General features: G+C 39.7%; 1 protein-coding gene across 1 annotated transcript in view; it reads right to left on the reverse strand.

Annotated features, from left to right (window-relative positions):
* The window catches only part of MND1 (meiotic nuclear divisions 1), a 77763-nt gene that overhangs the window by 17722 nt on the left and 32135 nt on the right, over positions 1 to 27906 (reverse strand). The window contains exons 5-6 of the mRNA XM_052655047.1: positions 13471 to 13545; positions 10301 to 10415 (exon numbers count right to left, since the gene is read on the reverse strand). Coding sequence (XP_052511007.1) covers positions 10301 to 10415; positions 13471 to 13545 — 190 coding nt within the window. The remainder of the gene's footprint in view (positions 1 to 10300; positions 10416 to 13470; positions 13546 to 27906) is intronic.

The raw sequence follows: 27906 nt of genomic DNA on the forward strand, positions 1-27906 counted from the left end.
TCATTCTTTCTAATTTCTATTTCTCAGATTGGATTATGTTAATGGAACCATCTTCAAGTTACTGAAGATAACTTTCTTTTGCCTGCTCAAATCTGCTGTTAATCCTTCCAGTGAATGTTTCAGCTAGCTACTATAGTTTTCAGCTCCAGAATTTCTACTTGGTTCCTTCTTTATTCTACCTCTTTATTTATATTCTCTACAGTAAATACCTTTCATATGAACCCTCAAACATGCAAACGTGTGTTCACATGTCCACGCATGTAAGTTAGTTCACATGTCTAGCACAGATCGTCACATGCATGCATCCTCTACAAGTGGCTGTGTTTCTGTGTACTTTACTGTACAGTAGTGTGTGGAGCACAGTAGTACAATATCTTTATTTCAAGTCCAGGATGTCCAAGAGCAAGCACAAAAGCAGTGGTAATGTAGCTGGTGCTGCTTAGAAACACCAAGTGATAATGATGGAAACAAAAGTGAAAATAATTGAGAGTGGAGCAAGGGAAAAAAATGGAATAGGAGGTCCAGAGAAAGAACAGAGACAGACAAGGAACAGCTGACGAAATTTTGGACTCAGGCAATGGTAAGGTAGAAGGATACACAAGGTTGCAGCAGCTCTTCAGATGCAACCCAATGCTGCCACGTCATCGACTATGATGAGAAAACAAGAGCTGCTACCCAGGCATCACGGGACCTTTTTTCAAGAGGGTAGATAGAACTGAAGCTAGCAAGGAAGCAGAACCTGCGCCGTCGTCAGGCATGAGCGAAACTGCAGCTTGCCCTCCATCTCCTGCTGCTGACAGTACTTCAACTACCATCTCCCACCTCCTCTCCAGTCGGTAACTCATCTTGCCTGTCCACTGGATGCCAGTTCCTAATATGTCAGCTGTTGTACTACACTATTGTACTTCTCAAGGTACTGTACAGTAAGATTAAAAATGTTTTATTTTCTGTTTTTTAAATGTATTATTTGTGTGAAAAGTATTATAGCCTATTACAGTATATAGTATAGTACTATATAGCCAATTGTGTTGCTTGGTACCTAGACTAACTGTTCGACTTACGAATGCGCTCTTGGAATGGAACTCATTTGTATATAGGGGATTACTGTATTTGATGAGACATCATTCACAGATTTTCCTTCAGTTCCTTCAGTTCAGTTCAGTTGCTCAGTCATGTCCGACTCTTTGTGACCCCATGGACTGCAGCACGTCAGGCCTCCCTGTCCACCATCAACTCCCAGGGCTTGCTCAAACTTGTGCCCATTGAGTTGGTGATACCATCCAGTCATCTCATCCGCTGTTGTCCCCTTCTCCTCCCAGCTTCAATCTTTCCCAGCATCAGGGTCTTTTCAAATGAGTCAGTTTTTCACATCAGGTAGCCAAAGTACGCGAGTGTCAACTTCAGCATCAGTCCTTCCAATGAATATTCAGGACTGATTTCCTTTAGGATGGACTGGTTAGATCTCCTTGCAGTCCAAGGGACTCTCAAGAGTCTTCTCCAACACCACAGTTCAAAAGCATCAATTCTTTGGCGCTCAGCTATCTTTATAGTCCAACTCTCATATCCATACATGACCACAGGAAAAGCCATAGCTTTGACTAGACAGGACTTTGTTGGCAAAGTATTGTCTCTGCTTTTTAATATGCTGTCTAGGTTGATCAGAGCTTTTCTTCCAAGCAGCAACCATCTTTTAGTTTCATGACTGCAGTCACCATCTGCAGTGGTTTTGGAGCCCCTCAAAATAAAAGCTGTCACTGTTTCCATTGTTTCCCCATCTATTTGCCATGAAGTGATGGGACCAGATGCCATGATCTTAGTTTTCTGAATGTTGAGTTTTAAGCCACCTTTTCACTCTCCTCTTTTTCACTTTCATCAAGAGGCTCTTTAGTTCTTCTTCGCTTTCTGCCATAAGGGTTGTGTCATCTGCATATCTGAGGTTATTGGTATTTCTCCCAGCAATCCCGATTCCAGCTTATGCTTTATCCAGCCTGGCATTTCGCATGATGTACTCTGCTTTAGACAGATCATTTTTTCTCTTTAAAAAAATGTATTTATTTTTGGTTGCACTGGGTCTTCACTGCTGCGCGAGGGTTTTCTCTAGCTGCAGCGTACAGGGGCTCCTCTTTGCTGCAGTGGTGGGGCACGTCAAAGTGCACTTCACTGTGGTCGTCCCTCTCGTTGCAGAGCACAGGTTCTAGGCACGTGGGCTGCGGCAGTGCCTAGTGGGCTTGCAGGCTCAGTTGCTCCCCAGCACGTGGACTCTTCCTGGCCTGGGGATGGGACCCGTGTCCCCTGCATTGGCAGTTGGATTTGTATCTACTGCACCACCAGGGAAGTCCAACATATTTTTCTTTGGCTCTTTTCACACATTTAAACAGCTGATTTAAAGTTCAAAATCATGCATGAGGTATATTTTCTTATTTCGTTACATGTCTTGCAATTTTTCAGTGGAAATTGGACATTTACAACTTTGGAAATCTGATTCTTCCCACCTTCCCAGGGTTGCTGTTGCGGCTACTAGTTATTGTTTACCTAGTGATTTCTCTGAACTAATTCTGTCAAGTCTGTATTTTTTGTTATGTATGGCTACTGAAGTCTCCAGTCAGTTTGCTTACTGGTCAGCCAATGACTGAATACAGATTTCCTTAAACACCCGGACTAAATCTTCACATCTCTGCTGAGAGGCTGCATGTGTGTGCTTGAGCATGTTCCAACAATATTCAGTTAGGTGATTTACAACTCTGCTCTAGCCTCCACCTCTACACAGTGTCAAGGTCAGCAGGCAGTGGGAGGTTAGGACCGCTTCAGGTCGTCTATGAGAATGAGCACAGCCCAACGTGTGTATGGGCATTTAGATTTCTAGGAATATGTTGATTTCAAGGTCTCTGAGAACATCTCTTTTGGCTTCTCCTTTAAAATTTTTTGGTCAGCCCACTGTTTTTGTTAACCTATTCATCACCCAAGAGAGCTGTGAAGTTAAAATTCTTGCCTGTAACAGTTTTAGACAAATACTTCCAAGGGGTGCTCCCCTGTTAGTGATGGGCATATTCCAAGTCAGGTGAAAAAAAAAGCAATCCTTTCTATTGGTAGCTTTTAGGGGAGCATCAAAGATGGCAAATAATGACAACAATTCTTTGGCATGAGGGTCTGAAAGAGCTCCTGGTCCATTCTACTCCCTTTGATGCTAAGAATGCAGGGCTGTCATTTCTCAAGGTTACTGCTGAGCTGGAGAGCAGGAGATGGCAGTAGGGCAAGGTGAACAGCACAAAGCTTGTCCCTTACAGAGATTTGGCCATTTTTCTTGACTAGGTACGTCTTTAGTTCTGCAAAAGCTGTAATAATTTTTTCCAGTTTTCATGGAAGGGTACATTTTCAAAGGCCCTTACTCCACCATTTTCATTGTTATCTGGGCATTTACTTCTAAGAAAAATCTCTTAAGCACTTATAAGATTTACTTTCCAAACCTTTTACTGTGAGAATTCATTTTTACTACAATTTATTTTATCTGTTCTTACTTTAATTCAATTAGCATGATGAAATATAAATATTCCCTACAGGGATTATTGAGAAATAAAAGATAATACATAGCTGTATCTACATGGACATACGGGTTATAGCTATTACCCACAGAAGAATTGTTTCAAAATAAGCCATTATAAACTTAGAGACAAGCCCGATTGTTATAATTTGGGTGCTATAGCCATGCTAAGAACAAAATCCTATTAAACTCAATTTGTGAAACCTATAATCTTTTAATCTGTTCTGCAATAATATGATAGCCAAATCCTTGGAAGTCCCTCATTATCAAAAAGCACATTTTAAAAACAATAATCTCATTGAGGAAAGAGGATTTCAGGTCGGTCAAGTTAAAGCCTAAAAAGTTCTCTAGATTTAGTGATAAGAAAATTACTGCCATTTACTACCTACATATTTAAATTTCTTGAATCTGTGGGTTTACAGTTTTAATCAAATTTGAAAAAAATTTAGCCTTTATTTCCTCAGATATTTTTCTGACCTGAAATGTCCCTACCGTGCCCCCATCCCCAATATACACCCTTTCTGGGACTGCAATTACACGTATATTAGGGTCACTGAAGTTGTCTTATATTTCACAAATGCTATTTTCATTAAAAATTTTTCTTTTTCTCTGAGTTTCACTCTGGATCATATTTATTGCCATAGTCTTTAAATACACTAATCCTGCAAGTTTAATCTGCTATTAATCTAATCCAGTGCATTTTTCTTTTCAGACACTGCAGTGTTCATCTCCAGAAGCTTGACTTGGATCTTTTTTATGTCTTCAATGTTTCTATTTACTTTCTGAACATATAGAATACATTTAGAATCTGCCTGCAATGCAGGAGACTTGGGTTCAATCCCTGGGTTGGGAAGATCCCCTAGAGAAGAGAAAGGCTATCCAATTCAGTATTCTGGCCTGGAGAATTCCATGGACTGTATAGTCCATGAGGTTGCAAAGAGTCAGATGTGACTGAGCAACTTTCATTTTCACAGTAACTTTTACATTTATGGTCTTCTAATTCCATTATCCAACAACAAAAGAGAAGACTCTACACATGGACATCACCAGATGGTCAACACCGAAATCAGACTGACTATATTCTTTGCAGCCAAAGATGGAGAAGCTCTACACAGTCAGCAAAAACAAGACCAGGAGCGGACTGTGGCTCAGATCATGAACTCTTTATTGCCAAATTCAGACTGAAATTGAAGAAAGTAGGGAAAATCGCTAGACCATTCAGGTATGACCTAAATCAAATCCCTTATGATTATACAGTGGAAGTGAGAAATAGATTTAAGGGACTAGATCTGATAGATAGAGTGCCTGATGAACTATGGACGGAGGTTCGTGACATTGTACAGGAGACAGGGATCAAGATCATCCCCATGGAAAAGAATTGCAAAAAGGTAAAATGGCTGTCTGGGGAGGCCTTACAAATAGCTGTGAAAAGAAGACAAACAAAAAGCAAAGGAGAAAAGGAAAGATATAAGCATCTGAATGCAGAGTTCCAAAGAATAGCAAGAAGAGATAAGAAAGCCTTCCTCAGCAATCAATGCGAAGAAATAGAGGAAAACAACAGAATGGGAAAGACTAGAGATCTCTTCAAGAAAATTAGAGATACCAAGCGAACATTTCATGCAAAGATGGGCTCAATAAAGGACAGAAATGGTATGGACCAATTAGAAGCAGAAGATATTAAGAAGACGTGGCAAGAATACACAGAACTATACAAAAAAGATCTTCACGACCCGGATAATCACAATGGTGTGATCACTCACCTAGAGCCAGACATCCTGGAATGTGAAGTCAAGTGGGCCTTAGAAAGCATCCCTACGAGCAAAGCTAGTGGAGGTGATGGAATTCCAGCTGAGCTATTTCAAATCCTGAAAGATGATGCTGTGAAAGTGCTACACTCAATATGCCAGCAAGTTTGGAAAACTCAGCAGTCACCACAGGACTGCAAAAGGTCAGTTTTCATTCCAATTCCAAAGAAAAGCAATGACAAAGAATGCTCAAACTACCGCACAGTTGCACCCATCTCACGTGCTAGTAAAGTAACGCTCAAAATTCTCCAAGCCAGGCTTCAGCAATACGTGAACTGTGAACTCCCTGATGTTCAAGCTGGTTTTAGAAAAGGCAGAGGAACCAGAGATAAATTGCCAACATCTGCTGGATCATGGAAAAAGCAAGAGAGTTCCAGAAAAACATCTATTTCTGCTTTATTGACTATGCCAAAACCTTTGACTATGTGGATCACAATAAACTGTGGAAAATTCTGAAAGAGATGGGAATACCAGACCACCTGACCTGCCTCTTGAGAAATCTGTATGCAGGTCAGGAAGCAACAGTTAGAACTGGACATGGAACAACAGACTGGTTCCAAATAAGAAAAGGAGTACGTCAAGGCTGTATATTGTCACCCTGCTTATTTAACTTCTATGCAGAGTACATCATGAGAAACGCTGGGCTGGAAGAAGCACAAGCTGGAATCAAGATTGCCGGGAGAAATATCAATAACCTCAGATATGCAGATGACACCACCCTTATGGCAGAAAGTGAAGAGGAGCTAAAAAGCCTCTTGATGAAAGTGAAAGAGGAGAGTGAAAAAGTTGGCTTAAAGCTCAACATTCAGAAAACGAACATCATGGCATCTGGTCCCATCACTTCATGGGAAATAGATGGGGAAACAGTGGAAACAGTATCAAACTTTATTTTTGGGGGATCCAAAATCACTGCAGATGGTGATTGCAGCCATGAAACTAAAAGACACTTACTCCTTGGAAGAAAAGTTGTGACCACCCTAGATAGTATATTCAAAAGCAGAGACATTACTTTGCCAACAAAGGTCCATCTAGTCAAGGCTATGGTTTTTCCTGTGGTCATGTATGGATGTGAGAGTTGGACCGTGAAGAAAGCTGAGCGCCGAAGAATTGATGCTTTTGAACTGTGGTGTTGGAGAAGACTCTTGAGAGTCCCTTGGACTGCAAGGCGATCCAACCAGTCCATTCTGAAGGAGATCAACCCTGGGATTTCTTTGGAAGGAATGATGCTAAAGCTGAAAGTCCAGTACTTTGGCCACCTCATGCAAAGAGTTGACTCATTGGAAAAGACTCTGATGCTGGGAGGGATTGTGGGCAGGAGGAGAAGGGGCCGACAGAGGATGAGATGGCTGGATGGCATCACCGACTCGATGGACGTGAGTCTAAGTGAACTCCGGGCGTTGGTGATGGACAGGGAGGCCTGGCGTGCTGCGATTCATGGTGTCGCCAAGAGTCGGACAGGACTGAGCGACTGAACTGAACTGAATTCCATTATCTGTGTCAATTCTCCATCAGTTTTGATTGAAGGAGTATTCTTCTCACTAATGAACATATTTTTCCTACTTCTTTGTATATGCTTGGTAATCTTTCATTGTATGCCAGACATTACGAATTTTACATGGCTGGGTGCTGGGTATTTTTGTGTATTACTGAGCTTTGTCTGGAATGCATCTAAGTCACTTTGCAATAATTTGATGCTTTCAAGGCTTGCTCTTACAGTTTGTGAGCTCGGTTGAGAGCAGAGCTAAGTCCATCTTGGACACTCTACTCAGTGCCTCGTGACGCACAAATGCTTCTAATCCGGCTGCTGAGAAGAGACACTATTCCTGGTCCTGTCGGACTGCCTGGCACTGGTTTCCTGCTGGCCCTCTGCGATCGTTCTTTCCTCAGCTTTGGGCAGTCTCCTCACAAGTGTGCGCGGGATACCTGAGAGGAGCTCTCTCTAGACCCCAGGGCCCTCTGTCTGTGCCACTCTCTGCTCTCCCGCATGCTGTCCCATGAACTCTGTCCACGCTGGTCTCCCTGACTCCCAGTTTCACCCTGACTCAGGAAGTCTGCAGGGCTCTTCCGAGCTTCTCCTTCCTTGTGCTGCAGCCAGGAAACTCCCTCAAAAAAAATAAGTTGGGATAATCGTAAGGCCTACTTTGTCTGTTTCCTTTTTCTAGGAATCACTTTTCTTTGCCATCTAATTTCAAGTATCTTGGAAACCATTATTTCGTATTTATTGTTTTTATGTGTGCGTAAAGTCAGTAGATTACTACTTTATCTTGGCTGAAAGTCAGAGTGCCACATCTGAATAAACCTTTGTGAGCTGTTCTGAATTGTAAGAGCAGAGGACTAGGCATTTCTCCATAAAAGCATGAACTAAAGTCGGTCTAGAAACTCCTTCTCTAGGTGTACAGGCTCTGACAGCTACTTTTTTTTCATTCTGATTGTAGTTCTATAGTTTCCATAGGAAAAAATACTCTACCTTCACATCTAAAATGTATTTTTGAAATAATGTAATTACCCTAGATATCTACTGTCTCTTTAATATGCAATTTTCTATAATTATATATTTTATAAAAATAGATGATTTTTTTAATGGAATGAAAAAGTAATAGCACAAAGCCAGGAAAGACTCTTATCCTCTCATTCTCCGATTAAGGTAAAAAATGTACAATGTGAAAATGTCAAAAGTTCATATATGTGTAATAGATTAATGATTATAAATTTATAGGACCCAAATACAGATTCACCTTATATGGTTGCATAAATAAATACTAAAAGATAATCTAGGTGTGATGCTGATGAAGAGAGAGAAAATCTATTAACTTACTGTAAACCAGAAAATTTTTCTTCTCATTGACTTAGCCCTCCTACCCTGCTTAAAACTCATTCACATTGGCATATTTCCTTGGGTTGAAGAATAAATTACCAAAGTGTTAAATTTAAAGGTTAAGATGGAGAGCAGAATTCAGGCAACTAGTACAAAACTACAGTTGCAACTTCTATCTCAACTGTGCTAGTCTTCTCTCCAGAAAATCCATCACCTTTAATATACCTGAAACTTCTCCCTTCAAGTTTTATCACCTTTCTAAGAAGTGATGCACTTGCCAAAATTGCTCCTTGGTTCAGACGTACAAGCAATGTCAAATCTGAAGTTACATGCTCGAAAATAAGTCTTCCCACTTCATGAATTAGTCTGGCACAAAATCCCTACTGATTTTCTGCACTATAAGATATACTGGCTTAGGATCACCATCAGTGAGGGTCAGAGTGATTCTGAAAGCCTAAGTAAGAGTTTTTAGTTAGTCCTGAGTGGACAGATACAGTCCACCTGGGGAAAGGTCTGTAAAAATGGGAGGTTACAAGTGGAGGTGATATTAGGCACAGTCATCTGCCCAGGGAAAGAGCTGTGGCAATACAATAGGGACCACAAAGTGAAAAGCAGAAGCCATGGCTGGGTGTGGCTACGAGCTGTGGGTCCCTAGACAGAAAAGAGAATGAGGCAGGTAAGCAAAGAGTTGACACTTCAAGAAAAAAAGTCCAAGAATTAGACAAAACTAAAATCAGGAAGGTAGATCCAAGTGAAAGTAATATACGAACGATCATATTTGGTTCCTGAAACAGAATTTTCAGGATCAACTGCCAGAGGGAATAGCCAGGCTGATCCTGAAAATAAGCCACCAGAAGTATTACAAATCTGGGTAAGAAAACCGTTCTTAAAAATGCTCTTTGACGAGACACTGCTCTGGGCAGGATACACAATATTTGCTGTCCTCTCTAACAAGTAGTCTGGGCTTCCTTTCACGGGCGACTGACGGCGAGGCCTCGCTTCCTAGGAGAGAACGCCTAACCCGTCTCCTGCTGTGCTGATGTGCCCGTGTACACTGAGGGTCACGGGACAGTAGTTAGAACTTTAATAAAACAGAGTAGAGTGGCCAATTCTGAAGCAGATTTGGTTAGTATCAACAGATTCTTCTGTAGGAAGATGATACATGAAACGAAACCGGGGCAGCATGAAAGAGTCAACATTATCTCCTCAAAGAATTCACAGAAAATGACTGGCACAGACGGTTCTTCTTTCAAAGTCTCCACTTTGCTTTGAAAATCACCCTGGGTAATCGGCTGAATCAGGGCTAATATATATTATCTAGGCCGTGTACTACATATATTTGAATGGCCCCTCTTGGAGTTGTGTAAAATGGAATCAATCTCTAAAATTAAGTTTAACTTTAGATTCCACTAACTGAACTGCTTAACATTTTTTTAGTTATAAATAACACCATCAAACTTAACTGTAATCAAACTGTCCTCAGGTTAATTTAAAAATACTAAATATTTTCAATTTCTCTCAAAGCCTTCAATCACATACTATAATATCCATTTTTCTAAATGTTTTACTTGATAATTTCCTAAATGAAAAGAAAATCTGAGACAGAAAAATATGAAAAAAGTCATGCATATTTTTCTAAACAATTAAGTATAATATCTTTCATTTCCTCAAATATTCAAAATTCTATCTTTATATAAATGTACAAAAAAATATTGAAAATGCAGCTTTGGGGACTCTGGTTTAAAAGTAAGGAGAAACATCACTGGAATATTCAAATGGAAAATCAACACACCGATTAATTTTCTGCAATTTTTAAACTCAAATCTTCTGGTATTCTTTTCCTATAACAGTGTATTTCTTTCTGGATCCAAGGTACTTGAGGTCAACTTAGCTCCTTCTCTGACTCCTCAGTTTCCTAAGCTTACATTTTACCCCACCAACTCTCCTTATTCTTGAACTGCTCAGTTTTGACTATTCAGTGCTTTAACATTAAGACTCCTTAATGGAAATATTAACGCAATAGTAATAGCATTAAGGGCTTTATTTTCTCACATACATGGAGAAAGGTTACAAGGCAACTAGAAGTATAAAGTATCTTTCATTAGCAAAGTTAAGAACTCTTAGGGACTAACACAAACTTACGTATTTCTTCCACAACCTGTGGGTCACATTCTCTGTATTTTTCTACTTCAGCCTGAAGCTGTTCCTTTTGGTCTCGAAGTGAAGAAAGCTCTTTGGCTAGCATAGTTCGCTCTTCCTGCATCAACGTAACATTATGTCCAGTAAGACAAACAAAATGCCATGTTATAAGATTATACATTTTATAAACATTTTTTATCTTATTTCTCATAACTGATACACACTGGGCTTTTGACAACATTAACATTAGTATACACACACACATACATATATTCACAGTATAAGAACAAACTCAATTCTCATTTTTGTCTGCAATCTCCAATTATCTTCTGTATATGTTAACTGAATGGAAACTCAAAGATGATTATTACATGATAATTGTCATTTGTCATTACATGACAAATGGTAATTTTTTGGAGAGTTCCACAAGATTGTGTATACACACACACACACACACACACACACACACACACACACACCCCACTATATATATATGTAAATTTTATGGCAACATCAGACAGTATAAAGTTTTCCTTAAAAAAAGTGTTCTAGATAATTTTCTAGTCTTCAAGAATGATTAACTTTAAAAAATATGTAAAGATATCAGAAACAATAGAACTGTGACCTCCTATCACTTTCCTTTAAAGGCAAACCAAAATAAAACTTTGAAACAAAAAATGATCCAATAAACAGTATTTGAAATTTCTAGCCGTGGTTTTCATTAACAGGTAGAAGTCACAGTGCTGTTGGTATTCAGTTTATATGTGTGAAAAATAAGCCCAAACCAAAATCAAATACTGGAAAAGGTTATGGTATAGAATTATAGGGTAAGTGTTACTCGCTCAGTCGTGCCCGACTCTTTGCGACCCCATGTACTGCAGCAGACCAGGCTCCTCTGTCCACGAGATTTTCAGGGCAAGGATACTGGAGTGGGTTGCCATTTCCTTCTCCAACTATAGGATAAGTTTGAGGGAAAACCAAATAGAGTTCAAGCTCTCTAATGGGACTCGTTTAAGGTCCCTTGCTAGCTTGTATTTTTGTACTTTTGCCTTCAGTTGCTCTCTTTGGCTCCTTTTCCTAGCATTGATGCAACAGAATGCATGTACAGCTCTGATGTAGCAGAGTCCAACAGAACTCTGCAATAATAGAAACGTTCTAGATCTGTGTTCTCCAGTGCAGGTAACATTAACTACACGGGGCTACTAAGTACATGAAATGTGACTCTTATTACTGAGAAACTGAATTTTATTGTATTTAATTTTAATTCAAAAGTAAACAGCTATATATGTTTATGTAGGCCATATTAGCACAGTTCAGGAGTGATTTAAAATAATCACAAGATATGATGATCATTATTTGCTATCAATGCCCAAATCATACATAATCCTCAATGAAAAATGAGAGGAGAAAAAGCTAATGAAGCCAGGTGAAGCAGAGTGCTGAGTGTCTGTGTGAACACAGGGACAGCTCTCCACATATCCTGAACTGAGAGCCGTCCCAGACTGGTTATTAGCAACAAGACCTTTGCCACATTACTTAACCTTTTTGTGCTTTCAGTTCCTCAAACGTAAAAATGAAGACAGTAATAGAGGCCACCTCCTTGGACTGTTGGCAAAATTCAATACGGAGAACACCTTTGGAACAGTACCTGCCTGGCTCACAGTAAGCAGAATATATGTGATAGTTATGTCTTCTTCCCTGGCAGCAGCAGCAGCAGCAGCAGCATCACCAGGAATATATCTAATAGGTAGACCAACTCCTGACTAGCGAACTCAGGATGAACGTGATAGTTCATCTTTCTCAGGAGTCATTCTTCTGACAGCTGTAGGCACCAACTAGGTTTGCTAGTGGTTTTCCCCCCTAGTTTCGGTGGTTAAAGTGGACTGGGTAATCTTCAGCAGACTGACTATTATGGGGCATGAATATGTCACCATTAGTTGAAGGTGCTTCTATAGGTTATTGCCAAATCAAAGGAAAAAAACCACAGTTGAATTTTAAAAAGTGCTAATTGTTGCCAAATGAAGAAATACAAGTTTCAGGTTGTGCACAGAACTCACCTTCCCTTAAATATTCTTTAGCAATTACCATTCTCCAATTCCTATCCGTGGCTGTGCTGACTACTCACATAAAAGAATGTATGTAAAATAACTTTGAAAAGCATAAAGCCATGTAAATCTGTGATGTATTCTTTTGTACAATGTGACAAGTTTTTGAGTCTCTTCCACAAGTGGTACAGAGGCTGAGATGAAGGGCTTAGAGGTTCATGTTGATCTTCAACATTCTTTCAAGTCATAAGTTCAAACTTGAGATAATGATAAAACTAAAAAGTAAAGTGATTTTTAAAAGCCCCTGCCCCTAATACAATACTTTAGGCAATGGCAACCCACTCCAGTACTCTTGCCTGCAGAGTCCCATGGACAGAGGAGCCTGGTAGGCTGCAGTCCATGGGGTCACTAGGAGTTGGACATGACTGAGCGACCTCACTTTCACTTTTCACTTTCATGCATTGGAAAAGGAAATGGCAACCCACTCCAGTGATCTTGCCTGGAGAATCCCAGAGATGGGGGACCTAGTGGGCTGCCGTCTATGGGGTGGTGCAGAGTCGGACACGACTGAAGTGACAAAGAATACAATACTTTAGAGAACACCGTACTTTTTAAAATAAAGTACGTCAATATTCATTTAAATAATTTAAAAATATTACAAGACCACAAGGACCCTATATTGACAGTTTTCAATTGGTTCTGTGCCAAGACTTTTAAAAATCCCAACTCTTAAAAATTTACATAAACATTTAAACAGAGCTTACTTTGTGCCAGGCTCTCTTCTAAGTGCTTTGCAAATATTAGCTAGCTTAATCAAACAATAACTCAATGAAGTAGATTTTATTATTCCCCATTTTACAACTGAGAAAACGGAGGAGAGTGAGTTTAGGAGACGAAAATGCAGGCAGTCTGGCTCCGGGGTTTATGTTTTTTTGCTACCCTGCCGTATACAATACAATAATGATAAATCTAGGTTCACAGTCAGTGGATCTACCAGGCCAAATGTTCACAGCCTTTGCTGGGGCTGGCTTCTTTCCTAGAAGGAGCAGCACCCTCCTCACAGGAAGCACTGCTGCTTTCCCTACACTGAGGACTGGCATTATTAAAGGATGTGCAGATACAGCTTACCGTCTCATGTCTGCCAACTTTAGCTTTCTCGATGCTCTTCTGTAGGTTCGCATACTTTTGGTTTCCCTCAGATAACTATAAAATTGAAACAAATAAAATGGCTTGCTAAGATAAACTGCCTTAATATAAAGTTTCTGAATCAAGAAGACAAAATAAGATTTGCCTTCAGCCCAAGTCAGCATAACAAAAAATGTCAAAGACTACTTGGGGAACTGACTTCTCTAACTTGAGGAAAAGCAAGCACCATGAATCACTAGGGCAGGCTGAAAACGTTTAAAATATTTCTTCTTATCCTACACACAAAAAATGAATATGTTACCAATCTTTTCAGTCTTCATTCATCAGATTCCCTGCCTCCGTCACAAAGTATACCATTTAAAATTTTAATTTGAAAGTTCAACAAAATCTTGTTTTATATACATTCTCTCTTCAAATTCCATTTCACTTCAGACTAAATTCTCTTTGAAACACTCTGTTTCTTATATACTGGTAGTCCTGTGACCTGTTTCACTAATAGAGAGTCAAAAATGAAATTATTCTTAATTATTCTTCTTAAATAAGGTACTTTGTGAGGAATTATACACTGAGTTCTTAGACAAGAAAAAAATCTTTCAGACAAATCTACTGCCAATTTGGGCTTCCCTGGTAGCTCAGTTGGTAAAGAATGGCCTGCAGTGCGAGAGACCCTGGCTTGATCCCTGGATCAGGAAGATCCCCTGGAGAGGGCATAGGCTACCCACTCCAGTATTCATGGGCTTCCTTGGCGGCTCAGATGGTAAAGAATCCGTCTGCAATGCAGGGGACCTGGGCTCAATCCCTGGGTGGGCAAGGTCCCCGGGACGAAGGTATGGCAACCCACTCCAGCACTCTTGCCTAGAGACTTCCCATTGACAGAGGAGCCTGGCAGGCTATGGTCCACGGGGTCACAAAGAGCTGAACATGACTAAGCGCAGCACAGCACTGCCAATATTACATGTTTTAGATACCTTAAAAGAAACCAGTTTAAGCACTCAAGCTTAGAAAGTAGTAAGTTATGCTGAAAATGGATTAAATAACACAAGCATAAAGAGACCTTAGACACAGAATATTCATTAGCATGTGGGTTGAGCCCACATCGAAAGGGACTGGTTAATTTCAGAACACTGCTTCCCGCCTCGATTTTATTAATCTTACCCGGGCCCCAAACTAAATAAATAATCACAGAAAATTCTCTACCACATCTTTTGCTGTAAACTAGTTAGAAATCTTAGGCTCATTGACTGGGTGAAAGTGAAAGTTGCTCAGTCGTGTCTGACTCTTTGCGACCCCCTGGATTCTACAGTCCATGGAATTCTCTAGGCCAGAATACTGGAGTGGGTAGCCTTTCCCTTCTCCAGGGGATCTTCCCAACCCAGGGATTGAATTCTGGTCTCCCACACTGCAGGCCGATTCTTTGCCAGCTGAGCCACAAGGGAAGCCCCTTGGGTAAGGGCTTTCTTAAAGTATATTCTACTCTTCATTCACTCTTAAGTTATAAACATTTGGAAAATAATTAACAGATGGATGAGTAATTTCTTTTGGCTGATTGTAAAAAAAAAAAAATGACCTTTCACAATATGACTTCATTATATGTAGAGGGTAAATTATACTTAGATACCCTTTTTTGCTTAAAAATCACAAACAATATCTTCCAAAAGTTGGTAGCTTTACCCTGACTTTAAGAAATCTTCCACTTCTCAATATGCACAAAGGGAATATTGTTAGTATTCCTTTGGTTGTCTAGTCCCTGATTCTAATCCATAGCACAAACTAGATCCATCTGTGATGACAAGAGGACATTACCACCAAACCAGTTACACCTCCTCTAGAGAGAGTAATTATCTTCCTAAGTTGAAATACAAAAATCTGCTGTAGAGTTAAGAGCCAAAATAAGCTTTAAAGCCCTAAATTTAGCAAGGAGACCTTGTTCTTTAAAACAAGAGTTCTCATTTATAAAACAACACCATGTTTAAAATGTTAATATTCCACCCTGAAGGACCCACCTGAAATAATTTAATAAATGCATGTAATAGCTACATTTAGGAGTATTTTCCAATGAAAAAATACACATAGGTATTAGCATAACATTTTTATATTACAAATGTTTAAAAACTAACCAGATAGGTAGACATAAGCCAATATAAATGTAAAAATAAGCCAATAATTAATGGACATATTAATATATCTTAATTACATTAATGAAATGTCTCCCAGATATTGTATGTCTGCTTGTAATTATTTACAACTTAAAAGCTTTTGAAAGAGAGCTAATTCAGGAATTTCTTAACTCTGAAAATAACCTTACGTATTTTAGATGTGATTGCATGATTTGCCACTTTAACCATCTCTGTTAAATGATGGTATCAAATGAGAAGCTTCTGCTGATTATCCTAAGCACTGAAACAGTTTGGTTCAACTCAGCAGGGAAGCAGTCTTGGCTCTATGTTTAGTTCTTAAACTCTCAACTGCGCGAAGCAATGAAAGCAACTTCCGTGAGGCAGCCCATGCTATCTGTTTCTCATCTACACATCTCTTAGAAGCAATATTGCCATAGTTCCTAACACATACCTTGGAATTAAACCAAATCTAGGCCTTCAGTGATTAAGAGCCGAGATTTTCAGCCCCTGTAGATATAATCTAAACCAGTAGTCCTAAAGTTGAGCACACATCAGGGTCACCCGAAGGGCGTGTTAAAGCCCAGGCTGCTGGGCCCCACCTCTTGCTTTGAATAGAAGAGGTCTAGGGCAGAGCCTCACAATGTGCATTTCTAACATGCTCCCAGGTGATAGGATGCTGACGCTTCTGATTACGGGCATCACACTTTTGAGAACTACTGAACTACTACAGAAATCTGTTTTTTTGCAGTAACAAATCCAACTAAAACACACAAGATATTAATATATGGGAGAATACTACCTAGTTCACCAGCAAAAATGAATTATTGCTAGGCACTGTAGTCTGAACCAGAAACAAAGTATCTCAGCATTTATCACTGAAAGAAACACAAAAGTCCACATTCACAAAATTAGAAAAAGAAGTGATATTCTATAATGAGAAAAAAAATTCACCACAGGACTCCTTTAAGGAGCAAACTCTCTTGACATATTTCTGTAACATAAAACAAGAACCAACTACGTACTATAACATTCCACTTCCAACTTTCATTAAAGCAAACAACTTTTAAAACCCAAGTAACACAGAAAAAACAGCAGCAGCAGCAACAAAAATGACTTATAATTAGTAAGAACAGGATTTCATCTTTAGACTTGAGGAAGGATCTGACAATGCTTCTCTTTAATGCATCCCAGTCCCCTATACAGACTCTGAGGCTTCAGAGACATAATGCCAATGTTTTCTAAAGGGCTAATTCACTGCCTGGAGGAACAGAAAGATTGATTCAAGCTGGCTGCACTGGAATTCTGATTTGCTCCTTTTTAGAAATAAAATTTCAAAGCTTTTGAAAGAAATACAGAAGTCCTCATAGGTGGGCAAGAATGTCAAGGAAGGGAGGTTGGGGAGAAAAGGTAACAGTAAAAGAAACCAGGTAAGCCTACTGCTTTATCAAAACTCATGTACAATATGGTATGGAAAAAAGAGGTTCTACGTCTTGTTTCTCCTAAAAAAAAAAAAAAAAAAAAAGAGAGAGAGAAAGAGAGAGAGACCCAGTATAATTTAAGATTTTATATATTTAAAAAGTCTTGAGTTGCCATGATCTCAACCCAGGGATCGAACCCAGGTCTCCCACATTGCAGGCAGATTCTTTACTGTCTGAGACACCAGGGAAGCCCTTTGAGAGACTATGTATGATCAAAAAACCAACCCCCCCAAATTAAAACCTTTAAGAAAATGCACAAAAGTTGAAAATGGTTATCTCTGTACTGTGAAACATAAAATTTTCTATATTGTGATCATACTTAACTATTATTTTAGAAATCCTTTTCCTGGGTAAGGGGGTAGGAGAAGAAAGGAACAGGTGAGGGAGATTAACAGGTACAAACTTCCAGTTGCAAAATAAATGACTCATGGGCATGAAATGTACAGTGTGTGGAATGCAGTCAATCACTCTAATATCTCTGTTAGGTGACATATCCTAACTATACTTCTCATGGTGATCAGTTTGAAATGTACAGAAATATAGAATCACAAGGCTGTGCAACAGGAACCGACAAAGTATAGCGGCTCAGAAAAAGATCGAATTTGTGGTCACCAGAGACGGGGGTATGCGGGGGGAACTGCATGAGGGCAGTCAAAAGGTACTCACTTTTCAAAGAATTCATTCATTCATTTTAATTGGAGACTAATTACTTTACAATATTGTGGTGGTTTTTGCCTTACATCAACATGAATCAGCCACGGGTACACGTGTCTCCCCCTCCTGAACCCCCCAGTCTGTTCCCTACGTCTGAAAAGACACACTTCTAGTTATTACTGCAAACCAGGGATATAATGTACAACATGATAAATACAATTAACCCTGTGTATGTTATATATGAAAGCTAAGACAGTAAATCCTAAGTATTCTCATCCAAGAAAAAATTTTTTTCTATTACTTTAATTTGGTATCTATAGGAGATGATGAATATTCACTAAATTTATTGTGGTAATCACTGCATGGTGTATGTTAATAAAATCATTATGCTGTACACCTTAAATTTATATAGTTATGCCAACTATATCTCAATAAAACTAGAAGAAAAATTACTTTCCTATTATAAGCAATATATGAATATATTTTCAAGATATTAAAATGAGTTTTTTTAAAAAAAAGACTCAAACATCGTAGAACTCAATGAAGTCATTAGGCTGCTTCTTACAAAACTTTAATCATACGATTCTGCAACAGCATTCCTTGAGATTTACCCCAGAATTTCATTCCTTTTAAAGACTAAATAAATATTCCAGTTTTGTATCTACCACATTCTGTTTACCGATTCACCTGGTGATTAACCTTTGGGTTGTTCCCACCTTTTCACTACTGTGAATAACACTGCCCTGAACATTGTTACACCAAAGACCTCTTCCTGTTTTCAGTTCTTTGGGGGTATACACTTTGAAGTGGAACTGCTGGGTCATATGGTAATTCTGTTTAACCTTCTGGGGAAACACCATACTGTTTTCCATAATGACTTCACCATTTTACATTCCCATCAGCAATGCACAAGGTTCAATTTCTCCAACACTTACCATTTTTTCTTTCTCATCACAAGCTATCCTAATGGGTGTGACGTAATACTGAACTTTTAATTTTGTCATTTTTGTCCTTCATCAACTGTATAAAACAAGTTTTCTCCCTGTAGGTTTCCCCAAAAGGGATACTGGCAATAGCTTAAAGGAATGATAATCTGGTAGCTGAAAAATGACATTCCATTATTGTTTTAATTTGTATGTCTTTGGTTTTCAAGATTTAGCATCTCTTCATATGTCTAGTGGAGAAGACAATGGCAACACACTCCAGTACTCTTGCCTGGAAAATCCCATGGACAGAGAAGCCTGGTGGGCTGCAGTCTATGGGGTCGCCAAGAGTTGGGCACGACTGAGTGACTTTACTTTCACTTTTCACTTTCATGCACTGGAGAAGGAAATGGCAACCCACTCCAGTGTTCTTGCCTAGAGAATCTTAGGGACGGGGGAGCCTAGTGGGCTGCCATCTATGGGGTCTCAAAGAGTCGGACACGACTGAAGTGACTTAGCAGCAGCAGCAGCAGCATATGTCTAGTGATTATGTAAATGTATTTCTTCACCGACTTCTTTAATAACGTCCTACGACCATTATTTCACTGCATTGTTTACCCTTTTCTCATGTATTTTTAGGGACTATTTATATGTAGAAGATGGCAATTACTTGGTTAGAAATGTTTACCTTTTGTTGTCATGTTCCAATCTGCAAATTTTAATTCTTTGTGCAAATGCATCAACTTTTTGGCGTTTAGATTCTGCGTCTTGCTTTGAAAAGCCTCTCAAACTAATACTGCACAAATGCTTTCCTTCTATTACTATATTCTTTTGATCTTTCACTCTTTAAAAGGCCTCTGGTTTATTCTGGAAAAGGGCTGGGGTAGGGCTCTTACTTTAATTCATTTCGATGGACACCCAATTATCCCTACACCTTACTGAACAGTCTGGCCTTTTTCCTCAGAATTGATAAAGATGTTTTGCATCTTTATCGTCAAGTAGACAGGTATACAAAAGCCTGCTTATAGCTTCTTTGTATGGCTATCCTTCTCTGTCTTCTTACACAAATAACAAGTTTTAGAAATATTCATTTGGCTGTGTCGAGGCTTAGTGGCGGCATGCTGTAGGCTCTCCAGTTGTGGGGCAAGGACTCAAAAGTCGCAGCGTGCACGGGCTTGGTTTCTCCACGGCTTGTGGGATCGTAGTTTCCTGACCAGGGATGGGACCCTCATCCCCCACCATGAGGTGGATTCTTAACCACTGGGCCACCAGGTAAGTCTTGCAAGTTTTAGTTACTGTAGCATTATATACTGATGTCTGACAGGGAAAAATCCTACTCCATTGTTCTTCATTTCTAAAATACTTCCTTGGTCCTTCTTGTTAATATTTACTTACGTATTTATTTGGCTGTGCCAGGTCTTGGTTGTGGCACGCAGGATTCTAGGCATAAGGGATCTTTTTAGTTGTGCAAACTCTCAGTTCTGCGTGTGGGCTATAGTTCCCCGAGCAGGGAATGAACCAGGGCCCCTGTACTGGGAGCATGGAGCCTGAGCCACTGGACCATGAGGGGAGTCCCCCTCAGCCCTTCTTGCAGTTTACCATATGAATATGATAATTATCCACATAAATCTAGTATACTGTAACATATAAGCGATATATAATAAATTGACATTTTTATAGGTGAGTTTAGTCGTTCATGAATATGCTGCTCCTTTACTCAAGAGTTCTTTCGTGTCCTTCAGCAGAGTTTTGCAATCTTCTTCAACGACTGTCTTGCCATTTCTGGTTAGGGTTTAATACTGGTTTTGGTGCTGAGGGACAGGCAATGACCCCAGGCCTATGCCTACCATTGTAAGGAATGTTCTTTGCCACTGTGGTTGATTTCAAGTGTTAAATCTGGATAAGATCAGAGTCTTTGTTCAATGATTGTGGGGAACAATTTTCTCCTGCCCTCTGGATTGTAATCTGCATAGCTACAAGGAAGCAAATGGTCCCCATTACTGCTGGCAGCCCTCTTGTAACCATGAAGAAAGTCAGCGCGAGGACAAAGGCATTGTATAAGAGGCCAAACCAAGAGAAACAGAGCCAGACTCCAGGTTAAAGTACGTTTATGTATGCTCTACCTTTGAAATATTTTAATTTAAATGAGACATAGCATCAAAAGTGCCGTTATTGCTCATACCAAGTCAACCTGGGTTTTCTACCTTCACTACAGTAAGCATTCTGACTATTACAGCAGATAGCACTTTAACAATAGCCTGTTTCATATAGTGCTGGCCAGCTATGACAGCTGTGAAATATTTTGGAAGACATCAAACGTCTAGGCTGGGTTACAGCACTGTAGGAATGAGGAGAATAAAGCAATGTATGCCAGGAAGGCTCTTCATTCAATAAACATTTATGAAGTGCTCACTGTACATATAGTGACAATACTACTGGCTCGAGCCTTTCCACTGAATACAGTAACAAATAACTCAAGGCATGGATGAGCACTGAATGTTGACTATTTTTGAATTATTTTCTTTATGCTACAAGACAATGCACATTAAATGGAAACACTCTCTGAAGCTAGTAAAAATACAGCAGGTTAATATTCCACTTAACCAGGAGATCAAACTTCCAGCAGTGCAACCCTGTGGAACACACTTCAGAACCTGAGAAAAGTATAGCAGGAATCCCAAATAATGGACACAGAAAAAACATGGGAATACCATCAGGAAAGCAACGTAAGAGGAAAGTGAAGCTACTCAGTAAGTACACGCTTGAGAAGAATTCTGACACTCACACGTAGCACCTGATGAAGATGAGATCATGATAAACATTAGAGTGTAAAGAAACAAACTGTTAGAGCAGTGCACAGCAAATGGGATTCGCATTCCTTCAAGGAGAAATGTCAGGAATCTGTTCAGTCAGACAGAGAACTAAAGAAACTACAAGGAAAAAAAGGTAAGATGACTTCAAAACTACTGCAAATGAACTATTTTTAGATTCTAGGAAGCAATAAAAATATTAAGAAGGAGTTAAGAGAAACAGAAGATAAAGAGGTCCAACGAAGCCTTATGTCATGAGAGCTAAGCCAGAAATTGCGAGTACAGTCAAAGCCTTATACAGAATCCAACTGGAAGTCAGTCAGATCTTTTGAAAGCCAAAGGCATGCAAAATCCAACTGATACTGAGAGGGAAGTTAGATACAGTTATGGGGGATTACAGACTGTAACCATGAGAACTGGGCTCTAATATGACAAACTCAGAACCGAGGGCTACGTATGAGGGCTACTAATTGTCTACCAGCTCCCATTATTTCTTAGTAATAGGACCTCAGACAATAGTGAAAATAAATAAGGAATTACTGTCTGTCAATTCCATCAGCAAGAATGTGTCCTAGATAGAGAGTCTCTGTTAAGAAACCCACCTTAAGGCTTCCCTGGTGGCTCAGTGGCAAAGAATCCACCTGCCAGTGCAGGAGACACAGGCCCGATTCCTGATCCGAGAGGATCCCACACATCAGGGCAGCTAAGCCCGCGTGCCTCAACTACTAAGCCAGCACTCTAGAGCTCAGGAGCTGCGACTACCGAGCCCATGCACCGCAACTGCATGAGCCGCACGCCACAGATAAAGGGGAGCCCCAACCCTCTGCAATGAGAGCACAGCCCACTCAGCAGGCAAGACCCAGCACAACCAAAAACCAACATTTAGGTTGGTGCAAAAGCGACTGCTGTTTTGCATTGCTGAAATCTGCTGTTTGATATTGGAATACATTCTTAAATAAATGTGGTTATGTTATTTATCATTTTAATGAACATTTCTTGCTTTATATTTTTATGCTAATAACTTACTACTTCCTGTTTACTTCATATTTATTTTAGACTAGAGAAATGATGTTAAGGCAAAAAGCAAATTGGACTAATTTTCTTATTCGATTTTTTCTTATTCAGTGGTAGTTCAAGAAGTTTTGCAAAGGAGACGAGAGCCTTGAAGACGAGAAGCACGGTGGATGGCCACTGGAAGCTGACAACGACCAACTGAGAGGATCATCAAAGCTGATCCTCCTGCAAGTACATAAGAAGTTGCTGAAGAACTCAATGTCAACCATTCTATGGTCGTTCAGCATTTGAAGCAAGTTGGAAAGGCGAAGAAGTTCAGTAAGTGCGTGCCTCATGAGCTGACTGAAAATAAAAAAAATCATTGTTTAGAAGTGTATTCTCTTATGCTATGCAACAACAACGAACCGTTTCTCAATCAGACTGTGACATATGATGAAAGAAGATTTTATACGACAACCAGTGACAACCAGCTCGAAGCTCCAAAGCACTTCCCAGAGCCAAGCTTGCACCAAAAAAAGGTCATGGCCACTGTTTGGTGGTCTGCTGCCTGTCTCATCCACTATCGCTTTCTGAATCCCAGCAAAACCATTCCATCTGGGAAGTATGCTCAGCAAACTGATGAGGATATATCAAAAACTACAACGCCTGCAGCCAGCACTGGTCAACAGAAAGGGAGAACCCTTCCCTAAAACAATGCCCAATCACACGTCATACAGCCAATGCTTCAAAAACTGAATGAATTAGGCTACGAAGTTTTGCCTCACCTGGCATATTTACCTGACCTCTCGCCAACTGACTACCACTTCTTAAAGCATCTCAACAACTTTTTGCAAGGAAAATGCTTTCACAACCAGCAGGAGGGAGAAAATGCTTTCCAAGAGTTTGTTGAATCCCGAGACACAGATTTTTATGCTACAGGAATAACAAACTTAATCTCATTGGCAAAAATGTACTGATTGTAATGGTTCTTATTTTGATTAATAAAGACGTGTTTGAGCTTAGTTATAATGATTTAAAGTTCAGGGTCTGAAATTGCAATTACTTTTTCACCAACCTAAATAAAAAAATAAAATAAAAAGGATGTCTTAAAAAAAAAAGAAATCCATTTGCGAAGAAAACTCAAAATCTACTTGGAAGGACAACCCTTTAATTATCTGCAATGATAGAACTGTTTAACAAGTAAATTTTTTATATAAGGGGGAGATTTTAAATTACTTATAAAGATGAGTAGATTTGTATTATTAATATTTTTGTGTTAAGAAATAACCTATACATATTTTGCATTGCATTTTGCATAATCTGGCTTGATTTAGCCAGTAAAGAATCAGCCTGCAATGCAGGAGACCTGGGTTTGATCTGTGGGTCAGGTCAATCTCCTGGAGGAGGGAATGGAAACCCACTCCACAATTCTTGCCTGGAGAATCTCATAGACAGAGGGGCTGTGCAGGCTACAGTCCATGGGGTCGCAAAGGGTTGGACATGACTAAGCATGCAAGCATTGTGCACTGTACTCTTAGGGTAAAACTATAGGTGCAACTTAGTTCCTCCCCACAATCGCCAATAGTTCAGTGAGTGAAGTGCTTCCTTTGCCTCTAAACGAAGAATTGAGAGTCCCATGAATTTCTCATCACTCAATCAAGATATACAATTTTTTTAAGCTGGCAAACAAAGCCTTAATTCAGAAATTAGGATGTCTAACATAACAATCAACACTTCAACTCTCGATTTAAAGCTAAGACTTCTTTTCAGCAACCACAGGCTGCCAGTGGGTTTTACTAGAAAGGGTACATTGTCCTCTCTCTCCTAGTCTAGAGTTTCTGTCCTCCCTTCAGTCCAGTGACTGCAGTTTCTGCCTCCTGTCCTCCACCTCTACCAAGCCTGGAGAGCGGGAGAGAGAACAGAACAGGTAAAGGGAACTAGAAATACCATACTCAGGTAGCGTTAGGACGCCTCGGTGCTCTTGGGCCTGACATGTCTGCTAGGTCCTTGCGTGGCTGTGCTGCTGGGCTCTTGGCCGGCTTCTCTGCTGGCTTTCCTTATCTGTAACTTCCATGATGCAGGAGACACACTCCGGGGAGGCTGGACAACATTCCCCCTTCACCAACCCCCTTCTCCAGCTTGCCGTGCACTCCCTTCCAGCCTGATCTTTGGATTCATTACACACACACACACAGTCTCTCTCTCTCTCTCCAAGGAAGGTATCAATGCCCTCTGGAACAGAATGTAATGTGCCTCCCAATGGGCTCCGGTTCTCTCACTTCTGAGGGTTGGTTCAAATAGAGTCCATGGGGGCACTCATGTATGCAACAAGCTCCAGAATTGCTGGCCCATATTTTTACATATTATAATAACTGACAGAATCTACCAATAGATCTACATAGATGCTAAAATCAGCAAAATTACTTTTACATAAGGAATAACTTATTTTCCTAGTTTTTCAAGAGTATTGGGAAATGATATGCTCACATTTCAGTTCTAACATTTATGAATTCCTCTTGTGAAAATTAAGACTGTCCACTATTTAAAATGCTAATAAAAATGTTACTTAAATACTATTTAAAATGTTTTGATCCAGTAAGTTTTTCAGTGTAAGTAATTTAGTTTCATTAGAACCTACCCATCAAATAATATAACAAGTTACTTGCTTAGAAGCACTAACGTGCTTAAGTTCAAGTTTCTATGTAACTTAAATATAATTAACAAATTTAAAGCTTTAAATTTCTTTCTAGGCCAGGTTATAATAAACTTCACATAAAACTTATAAAGCCAAAGAAAGAGTCATAAGGAGACAATACTGCTGAGAAATAGTGAGGAGAAAGTAGCTGCCCATAAAGGCTTTTCTCTTCTGAAAAGAAAGATGCTCTTTTCTATTTTTGCCTCATATACTGGAAAGATTTAAGAGAACTTGGATTTTAAAGGGCTAAAAAAGTAAATGAGAGCTTCTTCTTCCATAGTCTAAGTAGTTCCAGCAGAATGAAAAGGGCAACCTAACACATTTGGATGGCAGCCTAACTCAAGAGCAGAGAGCAGTCAACCACACTAAGATTTGTGGCAAGTTTAAGTGTAGGAAATTTTTGAAAAAGTAGAAGGTATTTAATTTTAAAAGTTATAATAATTTAAAAAAAATTAAATTGAGTTTTTTTTTTTTTTGCAACCAATCTAAATTTTTACCAAAGTTATAGACTAGGAAATTTATGGTTATAATTAAACATAAATACTATGGAACCCAAACAAAGCCTTTTATTTGAATCTGATGAAATGCAAGCCTGGAAGTTTGAACCCATGCCCTTTGGTCAAGTAAGAACCATACTTTAAACAAAAAAAGCATCCCAATGATAGAGTTATTTTTGTGAAACTTCCAAATACATAAAACAGCCAGAAACATTATAAATGTTGAAATACTAAAATGTACAAAACACTGATGTAGTTTTTGAAGGCAAAACAAGACAAATAAAACCAGGGCTATCCCAGGAAGCGAAGGATCTGCATGTCTTCGACACTGCCACCGCCTGGTGGCGTGACATCGAAAGTGCAGCTCCAGTTTTTTATGGAACAAACCTTTTCCAGGTTGGATGATTTGGGGAGAAAACAGTTATGAATGAGAATGGCTGTTCCAGACCTGCAATTCATATGAAGCATAGAAGAATGTTCTGGGTATGGTACAGGGAATTCTCTAGCTCTGGAGTCAGGCTTCTCCAACCCATCCAGCAAGTAGCTCCAACAGCAGAGGAGAATACCTAGCGGGGCAGCTCAGAAGCCACCGGCTTTGGCGCTGCCAACCCAGAGCCATCTGCTACAAAGGCATACGACAGGACTGGAACTAGGCGATGCTTCATTGATTTATGCGCTCATTCAAGATTTCTCTCCCTGCATCTCAGTAACTGCATTTACATGCTGGTTAAATATGGTTAAGATATTCCTGCTCTCAGAACGTCTGCCATGGTGACATAAAGACTTCGTTCTGCAAAAGAAATGTATGTAAGAAAGTTAAAGGATAAAGGAGTAATCAACTCAGCTGAGGAGGGGATAAAAACTTCCCAGAAGAAAAGATTTCCGATGTAGGTCTTAAATATCTCTGGTTAATGGACAGCTTGAAGTTTGTTGGTAGACAAGTAAAAAGAGCTAGTCAGGTGCAGCACGTGAAAACACAAGATATGAAATGAACAGAAGTTGTAAACAATTAGGTTAGCTGGCGTGTAGGGCTGGAGAAGGCAAACAGCAGGTTATCAGGCTGGCCAGTGGCAGGAGCCAGATTACAGAGAGCCTTAAAGTCAGGCTGTGGAATCTAGACTTGTTATTTAGGGACGGGAAACTATGCAAAGGGCATTTAAAAAACTACTATAGCACATAAATGAAAGTAAAGACTAGTAACAGGGAGACCAGTAAAGACTAATCAGGCTTCTGGTTTGGATGACTAAGTAGACTGTAGTTTCAGAATCTATAAGACACAGAGGAAGAGGTTTGGCTAAAGAACTGAGTCTTGAACATCCTGAATGTGGGCTGCCTATCAGCCATTCAAGCAGAGATGTCTAGTAAGTAGCCGAACACATACACAGGTGTGGAGTTCAGTGCAGAGGCACAGGCAGGATATGAAAACCAGGGACTCAGAAGTATACAGGCGGCAACGGAAGCCACAGGAGTAGAGGAGGCCTCCCAGAAGAGTGTGCAAGCAAGGGACCGGAACTGAGGATGGAAGGCTAGGGTCCAGGCTGGGGGTCCTTAGTATGTCAACAGTGGTTGCCCGGATTTGAGGGTTTTCCCCTCATTTCAAAAAATTTAACAGAAAACAGGTACTTACTTAAGATGTGGCTACAAAAGCTAGCTAAAATCCCATGAATGTACTTCTAAATGGTAATTCTTAAAAAACGAGACTCTCATGGAAAGAATAAACTAATCCTTTGTTACAATTAGGGAGATTAGAGTATTACTTCTAAAACCTAGATTTGTATCAACTAAAGTAAGTTAGCACTAGCATTTCACATCAATTTTGAAAAGCTCTTATCGGTGTCACAGGGACTTCCCTGGCTCAGACGGTAAAGCGTCTGCCTACAATGGGGGAGACCTGAGTTCAATCCCAGGGTCAGGAAGATCCTCTGGAGCAGGAAATGGCAACCCACTCCAGTATTCTTGCATGGAAAATCCCATGGATGGAGGAATGCGGTAGGCCACAGTCCATGGGGTCACAAAGAGTTGGACACGACTGAGCAGCTTCACTTACTGGTGTCATACATCTCTCTAGTTAAAAAAATGGGGGAAAATAATTCAAAATGCAATGAGGAGCAGAAATAAATAAAACAGAGACAAAAAACAGAAATAAATCAATAAAACTAAGAGCTGGTGCACTGAAGAGATAAACAAAACTGATAAACCTTTAGCCAGACTCATCAAGAAGAGATGACTCAGATTCAGAAATGAAAAAGAA

The sequence above is a fragment of the Budorcas taxicolor genome, chromosome 17 (assembly GCF_023091745.1).
Source record: "Budorcas taxicolor isolate Tak-1 chromosome 17, Takin1.1, whole genome shotgun sequence".
Classification (NCBI taxonomy): Eukaryota; Metazoa; Chordata; class Mammalia; order Artiodactyla; family Bovidae; genus Budorcas; species Budorcas taxicolor.